At 41.0% G+C, this 12159-nt stretch overlaps 1 protein-coding gene across 1 annotated transcript in view; it reads right to left on the reverse strand.

The window, feature by feature from the left end:
• The window catches only part of LOC311119627 (zinc finger protein ZFPM2-like), a gene marked incomplete at its 5' end in the record, with an annotated part of 126649 nt that overhangs the window by 66586 nt on the left and 47904 nt on the right, over positions 1 to 12159 (reverse strand). The window contains 1 exon segment of the mRNA XM_084157765.1: positions 2448 to 2572. Within this exon segment, the coding sequence (XP_084013891.1) occupies positions 2448 to 2572 (125 nt within the window).

Here is a 12159-nt window from a genome sequence, read left to right on the forward strand (position 1 = left end):
TACAGTACTAGCTAAGTTTGCCTGTATGCTACAATCACGGAAGGCTCCTTGATCTAGATACAGAAGTCTGCGAGTGACGTGTCTGAAAGACCCTTTTTAATTCCAGCGAGGGCATATCAATATCACACAAGAAGGTCACGTGTTTCCAGCTTGGATTTCAAAGTGTGAGAGAGAAAGACAGGTGACGTTAATGCCTTAGAGCTGCCATGCCATGGGGTAATTCATTCACCTCTGTGGTTTCACAATCTAACACAGAGAGAAGAGATTTAATAGTCCCTAGAGGTCATACTTCATGAGAATGACTGAGAGCCCCTCTTGGGTGAATGAAGTAGAGACCCATGAAACAATCAGGGTTTACGTCTACCTTCAAATGCTTTATACTACCTTCCTGACCCTGTAGAGGAACACGAGGCTGGTCTGACATGCATCAAAACTACCCAGCTCTCTCTTTTCTTTCTCTCCATCACACTGCTCCTTTCTCTTAGTCCCTATTTTATTTGCCCTCCTAAGGCTTTCTCTGGTTGGGTGAGACATTTGAGCTGGTTTCTGTCTTTAAATGTCAGTATTTTTAAGACGCAGAATACAGCTAACTCCCTTTCCTCCCCCACTAGAAAACAACAGCTAAAATACCTTTCTGGTGAAGTTGCCAATGGGGGTTTTACAGTACTACTGTATATACACAAGCAAACTCCTTAATGACCAGGTGGTTGGTATTACAAGCCTTGCAGTGTAAGATGAGTCGCTGATGGAAATAGGAGAGAATTGATTGCCAGCTTTCTTGTTTATCTATAGATTTGTTGAATATGAAGTATGTTCGTATTACAGTAAAAAAAAGGCAGCTCAATAAAACCAAAATACACTACTGGAGTTCAGCTAGGCTTTAATGAGGTATTGTGTGAAGTTGCTAACAGCCAGCAGCTCATTTGAGAGATGACTGAGACTAAGAGAGGAGAGGAGAGGAGGGCAAGCAGCGAAGCATGGTATATGTACCCATGAGAATAGACACACACAGGAGAGATCCTTAAAGGCAATATGCCAGAGAGCTGTTCCTCTACCTTTAATTGAGAGAATATTGTATATTCTCTCTAACCCCTCCACAACCCATTACAGGTGAAGACTAGCACCTGGCTCAGTTAGACGCCTAAAGATAGGAGGATCTCAGGGAAGGATTCAGGCGAAGGCAGAGGGCTGTAACTAAGAACCTAGAACATTCAAATATTGTCCAACAGCTCAGTCTCTTAGAATGTGATCATTTTTAAATGTACTTAGTTCAGCACGTAGTGTTACTTACTACATCTTAACCACATGTTTATGAAGTATACAAATGTAGGAAACCTTTGGTGCAAATACTCTGATAACTGCAGCTCAACCATATGAGGATACATTTGACACTTGTTCACTCTGAGGGCAATAGACTGTCACATTGGCTACATACCTCTCATGTAAATTCATGCAAAAATGGAAGAGAACTATATTTGCATGTAATGCACAGTAGTGGCTTGAGGTGTTCATCCTTAGAATCACTCTTTGCTTGAGGATAACAGGCCTTGACCCGAAAAGAATCCATATTTCATGGTTAGATGAAATATTTAAAGCCATTGATGACTTTAGAACCATGAGGGGAGCTTAGAAAACAGTCAGAAAGCTCAGAGAATGATTTAATAAAGTTATAGCGTTAAAGAAATCCGAGAGAATGGGCAGGGCCTCTGAGTCTAAAATCCTCATGGACTTTTCCTTATGTTTCTTAACAGGATGAATGTGAGATTGGTTACAATTTTTAATAAGAATTTCCTTAATTAATCCGAATGTAAAATGAAATATCAAAACCCTGGAGGACTCGTCGTTTCACCAGAGCACCAGGTCAACATATTTTCCAGCCGTTAAAGAGGAACTTCACTGGGACGTCTTAAGACTAGAGGGGCCAGCTGATTGATGTAAAGCTGGGTTGAGAATAGTAACATCAAATATAATGGCTCGTTAGTTCATTGAATCGAGGGTCTGGACTCAACTAAAAAATTCCCCAATTAAAGTGTTTAGTCGTAAAATTTGCAGATTAAATGGTTAAAATGAATGCACTTCAAAGCCTTTTGTGAGGGCTGAACAGTCAACTCTATGGGTCTGACTCTTGTCATGGGAATTGGTTGCCTCCTCCTTCCAGTAGAATAGGCTTTACCTCTACCCACCCACTCTCACGGTATTGTATTGGTGGAAGGAACTTTCTAGTAGCCTGGCGGGCAAGGTGATCTAAAAATACTAACTTTTGTAAATTTAAAGTGAAGGTTAGGTTATGGACTAAAGTCTTGGGCCCAAACCATTAATTACATTACAGAATGTTTCGAAAAAGGGTGACAGATAATTTGATGAAGAGAGACCCATGCAGCCCCAGCAACAATGTGACTCTGACAGAATAAGTGAAAGAAGAGACAGACATTAAAAGCATGACCTACCATGCCGCTGCCATCAATGTTCATCTCAATCTTCCCGTTGAAAGGTCCCCACGTGGTTCCCACAGGGAGCTGCTGCCGGCTGTGGATCCGACGCTCTCCATCCTTGTGGAACGCATCCAGCTCTCCTATAAAACACCATATCATAAAACACCAAGAATCTAAAAACAGTCAGCCAAATTGTCCAGTTCCCTAGAAAACACAGTAATTAGTATCGTTTGTCCTTAAATAAACCTCAAAGATCATTACAAAAGTGCTCCTCTTTCTTTTCTGGGATAGCCATCTTGTGGTGTCCTGGTATTTGGCTTGTAATGTTTCTTTATACATGCATATCATTTTTACAATGGACAAATAATAACAAATCAAAGTAATATCCATAAAAAATATATATGTTTTATTGTTACATGCACAAGATAGGTGCAGTGAAATGTGTTGTTTTACAGGGTCAGCCATAGTAGTAAGGCACCCCTGGAGTAAATTAAGGTTAAGTGCCCTGCTCAAGGGCACATTGTCAGATTACTATTTATTTCCCCCATGCATTTAGATCTACAGTCCCTCATGTTCATAAAACCCACTAAACAGTGCAGGTTAAGCCACCTGCTTATAAACCAAACTAATCAGGAGTGAATCCAGCATCATCAGTTGGAGGGTTTAAAATCAAAACAACAGGCCGGTAACCTTGCCTGAAAGGTGTCTTCTCTAGAGATAATCTCTGTGAGACATCGCAGGGCCAGGCTTAGCGACTGGCAGGCAGCGAGAGAGGCAGCGGATTGATCCAGGAAGAAGCTAGGCCCCTTGTTAGTGCTGTGCAGAGCTACACTTAATGAACTGTGTAACAGGATAGCACTGTTAGCGCAGCTAACTAAAACACCCCTGCTATCTTATCTCTTAGATTCAGTGTACTTTTTTGGGACAGTGATTAATCAAATAGTTATGATAATTGGGGCCGTAGCGTGGTCACCGCTGGGTTTCTGGGTTAAAGGAAAGTCATGCAGGCCTCTCAAGTGCACATTTCCGCCCAGTCGCCTTGACAACCTCTGAGTGCCCTGGTTGGAGGATTTAGACCCTCAACCCCCTCAAGCGCTATCTGCTTTATCTTCCTGTGAACGTCTACTCTCTCTCTGACTGAACCCAAGTGTTATGATTGTCTTCAGCACTCATAATAACTTATCACCCTTTTATTGAGGCACATTTTGTTACAGTAAAGTGAATGCAATATACAGTACGGCACAATCTATACAGACCCAGAAGGTATTAATGTATTTCTCATAGTTGATAAGTTCTTACTGTAGTTACCGCACATGTATGAACCATACATTTATAGTTCGCAACATTTCTTTTAACCTAGATGTGCACTGATGTTGTAGCTAATCGGTATTCTGGGTATGTATTCTGTGCATGTTGAGTGAAGTGAAATGATCACTGAACTTTATAATAACGCTCCTGTGATATAATGACCTATTCAGCCGAGGTCTATTCTGTAAATATCAGCCTTGTATCTGTGACACGCTATTGTGTCAGTCTGTTGGTATGGAAATGCTTTCATCTAATGTGCTCCTTCTCATGCATAAACAACATTGGGTGACGGGTGGCTATGCTAACAATAGGCTACGTTGTTGTTGTTTCCTAAAGATCACACACACCTGGGTGACATCACACCCTGGAGTCAGGTAGAGTTTTCTTTAGAAATAATTATCTTTTGATACCATCAGTTACACACTCAGCTATAAAATATACCTACATTTCAAGAACATTACAGCCCGAACAATTACTTGATGTTGGATAAATGTACAAATATATGCCAAAACTAGAATCAAACAGTGTAATATTTTCGTCTCAATACTCTAAACGTTCCTTTCTGTATGATACCAATGACACCACTGCCTACTGTATGTCCAGACAGACTACTAAACTTTATTTTGTGGAAGAATTAACTGGGATGATCATCTCTCTCCTCCTCTTCCTCTCTGTCTGTAGCCCACTGCGTTACTGTAGCCCACTGCGTTACTGTAGCCCACTGCGTTACTGACGGTGTGGTGGAAGGTGGCTAAGCTCATTAAGAGGGAAATGATTAAACATTGGAGCACAGCTGGCCACCATCAGAGGCAGCAGGCTCCCTCAGTGCGATGCAAGGGAGAAGGAGCGCATGCGGCCACCGCTTGATGCATTCTGTCTGTCCTCTGATAAGAGCGAGGCCCTTTAACCACTTGGATGCTGGTTCCTGTTTAGCCCTGCTTGACACACCGACCGCTAGCTACAGCCATCCCCAGCGAGCGGGTAGTCTCTCTCTCTTTCTCGCTGTCTCTCTTTCCCCCTCTCTTGCTCTCTCTGTCTCTCTTTCCCCCTCTCTCTCTCTCCCCCCTCTGATACGAGACGGGGGGATGGGAGTAGTAGGTGTGTGAGAGAGAAGGGAGAGGGGGGTACAATTCAATTGGAGGTTTGAGGTCCTCATACAGTGTCTGTGTGCCAGTTGTTTGTGTCCCGTACCAAATGTTGCCCGAGGACCTTGGCTTCCAGCTGGTGTGTCACATCTGTTGCAGATACAATCCTCCGACCTCAACAAAAACACCAGCTGAAAAATAATAAGCCTTCATACTTTATCTCTCCATTTGCCACCAGCATTTAGGAGTCCACTATCTATAGATAAAGAATATATAGATATGCATTATGATAATAGCCAACTGGTTTTATCTAAATGGGGTCTGTGGATAATCTATACTCCCTGATATCTATGTTATTTTGGATGGTCAAAGCGAAGAAGCCTCCTTTGGGAAATCTTTAGCCCAGCCAAAATGGTGTAATAGAACACTGTTTATCAAACGTTTCCTCTCTGAGGTACTGAGACTATTTTAAAAGACTACAACTCAAGTGCCAAAACTCTGCTCATTACGTTAATCAACCTTAATGACAAAGTAAAAAATAAACAGTATTGAACCCTTTCTCACAAATCAAAGACGAGGCCTGAAGAAAGAGTAGCCTTCAGTGAGCTCCAGTACAGGAGGCTCTGACAAACCCTACCCCGTTCTGTCCCCCTCAACGTTGCTCAACACCCAATAGTGAAATGCCACGGTTCTTGGCAAGAGGCAACTGATGATGTGACTAAAGAGTCACCCCCTCTTCTCCCCCTCCCCCTTCGATAAGATCATCATCTGTCGCTAGACTCTGGGGTCTGTTCCTGCTCTCTCTGGTCTCCACTGATACTTGGCAGCCCAATGAATGTCCCTTTGTGTGTGGAGAGATCCTCCTCAGATAGCACCCAAGATGCTCAACGCTGGCATCTGTTTGTTTTGCTGTTATGGCAGACAGAGGGACAGAGAGAAAGAGAAATAGGGACCCTCATCGTCTCTCTCTGCGTCTCTCTTCACTGGCATAGCTCTGAATGCTAATGAGCAGTCTCAGTGGCAGGGTGCCATCTTGGTGGGATTTAAAGAATAAATGGTGGAGGGGTGGGAGAGAGAGAGAGAGAGAGAGAGAGAGAGAGAGAGAGAGAGAGAGAGAGAGAGAGAGAGAGAGAGAGAGAGAGAGAGACCCCAAAGCTGAACCCATCACCTCTTTTTAAAATCCAGTATTAGATCTCCAATATCATGACCTGTTATTTAAAATGAAGAACATTTGCCCTCACCTCCATTCAAGTGGTATGTATATAGGTACAGTCCTCATACAGTAACACCATAGTTCAATCCATGTTAGCCAGTGAAGTATGTTCTGAATGGTGGGTGCAGTAGGTTCAGTAGTAAACAGTCACTCAACCATAAGACAACTTTCTATGTGGCAATATGGTATTCAAAGGACTCAGAATGTTACCACAGAAATGTTACCACAAAATCTCAATGTATAAATGTTTGAACACTATGGTGGATTCCTAATGGATGATGATGGATAGACTTTGTATTCAAATATTCTTCCATATAATAATGTACTCTACATCTCCTGGTGTGGAACTTCATCTAATTTGGATTTTACTTAATATAATTTCCCTACAGTGAGGTTCATAAATGACTAATTACATTGTCAGGTGGCTGCAGATTAACAGTGGTTTGACTGTAGCCATTTAAAATGAATATTAGTTCAGTGACCAACTGAAAACTAAGACTTACCTTGGTCACCTATACAAATTCTAGTTATATGTATTTATACATAAATAAATTATATTTCCATGGTTAAACATTTTTTCAACTAATAAAACCACTTTCCTACTATCCCTTGAATGTAACAATTGGAAAAAAAATACAATTCAATGTTATATTGTTCGCTTAAAAACAACAATTCACTGGATATTCACTGGATATCATAAAATGGTATCAATTGAAACCATGTCAATCTATGTAGAGAGGTGTACAGTACAGTAAGAGACTCCTGTGACAACATTCAATAATAACCCCATGTCTGTCAGTTCAGAGACACAGCTATCACAACCATCGCTTTTGACGGAACAGGTTATAGAAGTGCCAAATGGGATACAAATGAATATACCACATGGAGCATATAGAGGGTGAAATGGAATGTACAGTATCTCTCCACAAAAGGTGCTACATCTCTAAAGGAGCAGAGATGTGATATGAAATGTTACAGCTGAAGGAGAAATGCCAGTGTGCCTTGATAAGAGAGCGATGAACTTTCCTCCTCTTCCCCTAAACCTCCATTATCAGGTCCAAGAGAACAAAATGCATCATTTATAACCCAGAGCAGCACTATTATCTCTGAGCAAGACACTTGTTTTAAAACACAGATGGACCTTTTCCCCCCTCCTCCTCCTCCTCCTCCTCCTCTCTCCCAGACGAGAACCCCCTGCTTGGCTGGCTCACACCCTCCTTTTGAGCAGCGGGAGGGAGGAGAAGCTTGACCATTTTGGGAGAGCAAGTTTCTAGACAACCGCATGTGCTTGGCTAAGAGGAAGTGGTGCAGGGAAAGGGTTGGCCCCTATAGTTCAGCCTTGTTTTGAGGACACATCTATAGGTCAGCCTTGTTTTGAGGGCACTCCTATAGGTCAGCATTGCTTTGAGGACACTCCAATGGTTCAGTCTTGTTTTGTGATCGGAGCCTATAGGTCAGCCTTGTTTTGAGGACATTCCTATAGGTCAGCCTTGTTTTGAGGACATTCCTATAGGTCAGTCTTGTTTTGAGGACACTCCTATAGGTCAGTCTTGTTTTGAGGACACTCCTATAGGTCAGTCTTGTTTTGAGGACACTCCTATAGGTCAGTCTTGTACATCATATTACTGTCCTGCTAATGTCCCTGGACCTTGTAGGCTAAACTGCTGAGAAAAAACCCATAACTGTTCCAAATGGTTGCCCAATCAGGCAGGCTAGATGCCGTTATTTCGAAATCAATATGCATTCAAAACGGCAGGCTTTTGAGCGGTTATTTAAATGACATAGGCTATTCACTGCAGTTTACAGCCTAGACTAGAGTGTTGCACTCACTTGAAAACAATAATAACATTCTTCATTACATGTTGTTTTAGCCTAGGTAGGATATATTTCTTGTCCCTAAAAAACTGAAACAATACGGTAGCTTTTCGGGCTGTGTCCCCGGGGACTGGGAGGGAGCGCACTCAGCGCAGCCTCGTGAGTAAACATAGTGTAGGCTACCTAACCTATGATTTTGTTATCCGATAAACATTTTGTTTCTTTCTCTGTGTAAATTGACTGGATAGTCACTGCAGTACGAAGCCTAACATTGAGCTTTTGAATTATGGGATAATATGCATACGCTTCTAACTTAGGCTATAGGCTACATCTCGAGCATGTCTGTCTTCATTGTTCTGTTGCGCAAGTACGCACCTTGCCTCTCCACTGTTACGGCTATTCCTTTTCAATCTTGTGGAGCCCCAGGAAAAGCCAGACTACAAAAGCTTGTTGGACACTTATTTTGACTTATTTTCTTTAGCCTATTAATAGACTATTGGAGGAGAGATGCACGCTTGCTGTTGCTTGCTGAATGTAAAATAGGCTACAGCATTAACGGGTGGGGAGTTGGAAAGGATAAGCCCATATTTTCCTATAGTAGGCCTATCTTAACACCGGGCTACATCCTGACAAAATAGGCCTACACCATATTAGTGGCCTGCTAATGTATCTTTCTGGGCCTTCTAAACTTGGGAATAGACCCAAACTGATCCAAATGGTTGCATAATCAGGCCTAGACTGTAGGCTATTGCCGTTATTTCGTCATGAAACAAAACAGGAGGTGTTAGCGGTTATTCAAATTACCTACATCACAGTTTACAGCCTATGGACAATACTTGTGTATTCACTTGATAACAATAATACTTTCCTCACTGTACTGTGTTGTTGTAGCCCAGGTATAATCATTTTATTGTCTAAAAACGTAGGCCTAGGCCTAATCAATAGTGGAGCTTTGCGTACCCGGCGGCCTGGAGGAACGCACTACAGATCTGCCATTTCATAATCTGTTGATTTATATTTCTTGCATTTTGACAGGTAAATATTTAGCCTATAGCCCTAATATTTAGCTAATGAATGGCCTAATATCTAGCTAATATATAGCGTCTTACTTCAGCTACACATCACTGGCCTCTCTCTTCCAGCTGTTCATGTGTGCAACAGGCTATAGGCTACGCAAGCCTCTACTCTTCTCGTGAAATCCCGGAAAAGCTATAGGCTACAAAATCTATAGGACATTTATTTTGATCATGTTTTATACTAGGACTAATAGCCTATTCGGGGAAAGAAGCAGGCTTGCTCTTGCTAATTGCTGAATGTAAAACAGGCCTACAACTTAGAAATGCATGTTGGGAAAGTTGAGGAAAGAAAGTGCATTGTGTAATCACTTTTGGCCGGTTATGATAACATTGTTGCACTGATGCATTGCAAATAGTTGCACAGGACATACAGATATGAGCACAGTGAAAAAGAAGACAGAAGGAATTGACAACTATTAGAAAAATTGAAATCACTTGAAAACCACTTGAGCAACGAGGCAATGACATGCAGTAACAGATGTGCAGGCTAAACAGCGTTTGTTGTTGACTTGCTACATTTAAAACACGAGTTACTATATTATTTTCCATTAGGCCTACATGTACATGGAAGTATTATTTGCAGTTGTCACTATATTATTTTCCATTAGGCCTACATGTACATGGAAGTATTATTTGCAGTTGTCACTATATTATTTTCCATTAGGCCTACATGTACATGGAAGTATTATTTGCAGTTGTCACTATATTATTTTCCATTAGGCCTACATGTACATGGAAGTATTATTTGCAGTTGTCACTATTACAATGAACACACCCTGAAAGCACTGAATGGTCTGAACCAGTATCTGTGTGTTAGAGACCTCACAAATGGTCTTGTGTTAGAGACCTCATGCATGGTCTTGTGTTACCACCTTATTAATAGTCAGCATGCAGTAGGATGCGTTGACCAGTTGATTGACAGGTGTTGGACTGTAGAACGATAAACTTTCCTCTAGTGCGGATGCTCACCAACGTTTTATAGTTATGTAGCCTATAGTTTATTATTATAGTTATTGGCTTGGTGGATGGCCCAGGCCTTAACTCTGCCACAACCCAACTAATGTTATTATCACAACAAAACTATCCTACTAGTAGGTCTAGCTAAAGTTAGCGAACTTGAATTAAATACATATAAAATTACACTTATACACTTATTTACTTGACTTTTATACTCTATAAATTGACTCTTTCAAATAATTGACTCTGGCAAGTTTGCAGTAGGGAAGTAAAGCAGAAGTCGAATCCATCCCTTCCGTTGTTTGGCTGTGCCCATAGCCATTAGATGGATAGATCAGCCTTGTTTTGAAGACACTCCTATAGGTCAGATTTGTTTTTAGGCTGGCCCCTATAGGTCAACTTTGGTTTGAGGCCCCCAAGGCAGGCAAGGCTTTGTTGGGGGAAAAGTTCAACAGGCCATAGAGATTATGATTTAAACCCTGACACAAGCAGAGAGGACTGGGGTGATTATATTGCTAACAACATGCACAAATGTATGCATAATATAGTTTCATACAAAGAAGTTGATCAAACAGGTATAAGACTTTCTATTGATTCTGGCAGATTGAGAATATAATATATTGTTGCTGTTTAGATCCCATTTAATCACAAGAGGGAAATCAGAGAACTGTAATATGAACAGAAAATAAATATAATATCTACTGAGAACTTGTCTCTGATTTATATAATTGACGTAAACACTGAGGCAGTATGCTATCATTGAACAATAGGAATATGCCAGTTGTCAAGTGTTCAGTTTGATCAAAAGCCTTGTGAAGTTAGCAGCAAGCATAAAGACAACAATCTCCAAGATATCCATCTTATTCAAGTGCCACACTGCCTATTGATAGCTGGTAAAATATGACAGGAAAACTTAAAAGGATGAAAGTCTCCTCACACAGATATCTCAAACAACATCTAGAGGACGCCACATTTTTCTTTAGATTTGATTGTTTTACATGTTGAGAGACATCAGAAGGATATCACTCCTATTTGGCCTGTCAGACTGAATAATTGTTTCTATTCGATTCAATATGTTTATAAGTAATGCATGCACATACCTCTGTGACTGGTTGGATGCTTGCTAAAACACAAATGCTTTACAGAATTTTATGAACAAAACTAGTGAAGTTTAGAACACTTGCTTACTTACAATATTGATATAAAATCAGTTCTAAGAGGGGAAAATAAATCTATGAAAATAAATCAAGCAAACAAGGCTATAATAGCAAACATATTTACAGTAGTAACTGTTATCTATGGTATTGAATTTAACACTTTATTTACAGACTGGAGTATTTCAAAGAGCTCCTGAAACCTCTTCCCCAAGTCAATTACCAGATTTCAAACTTTCTGTAAACAGGAACTCTGTTTTTCCTGGGTGACCTAGTTGTCTTTTGTGAGTAGGTTTTAGCCGGAGCAGTTTGACAGTCAACAGATAAGATGGATTAAGCTTTTTTTTCATCCAGTTTTGATGTGAACAGCGTAAAAGCGGGTTAAATCATCCAGTTTCAGGAGTATTTTTAAATGCCTGGCGATGGTGTGATAAAGAGGCTAAACCTAAGACTTGGGCTGGGAAGGTCAAGGTTGGGGTTTTAGAGAGCAACTACCCGCTGATGAGGCCAGCTCCCTGTCTCTCTCAGAGCAGACTCAGTGTAGCAGCCTACCTCTCATCACCGCCAAAAAAGATACATGTGAGGAGTGAAACAAAATCCACCAAGCCCACTACGGGTGGCATCAAAGAGCCATGCACCTACTGTCTGTCGGTGTGTGTGTGTGTGTGAGAGTGTATGTGTTTGCATTTGTGTTTTCCAGGGGAAATGGGAGTATAGGTGAGGTATGGTATATTTGAGGTCTATATAGTATAGAGGTGGTCCTCTGTAGCTCAGTTGGTAGAGCACGGCGCTCGCAACGCCAGGATAGTTGGTTCAATTCCCTGGACCAGCCATACGTAAAATGTATGCAAGCACGACTGTAAGCCGCTGGATAAAAGCGTCTGCTAAATGGCATATATTAAATATATATTATAGGTGAACTGTGCATTTCAATTTCTGTGCATTTGGTATCTTTCCAAGATGTCAGTATAACACAATTTTCCATAAATAACTGTAATTACCCCTGGCTGGTTTTGTACACTGTCAAATGAATATGACAATGAATATGTAAATCTGAGTTGAAGTGATGGTTAAGGTGAGTGAGCATTAAAGGGTTTAAAATCACCCGACTGGCTTTCT

Source organism: Coregonus lavaretus (assembly GCF_964263955.1).
Source record: "Coregonus lavaretus genome assembly, chromosome: 3".
NCBI lineage: Eukaryota > Metazoa > Chordata > Actinopteri > Salmoniformes > Salmonidae > Coregonus > Coregonus lavaretus.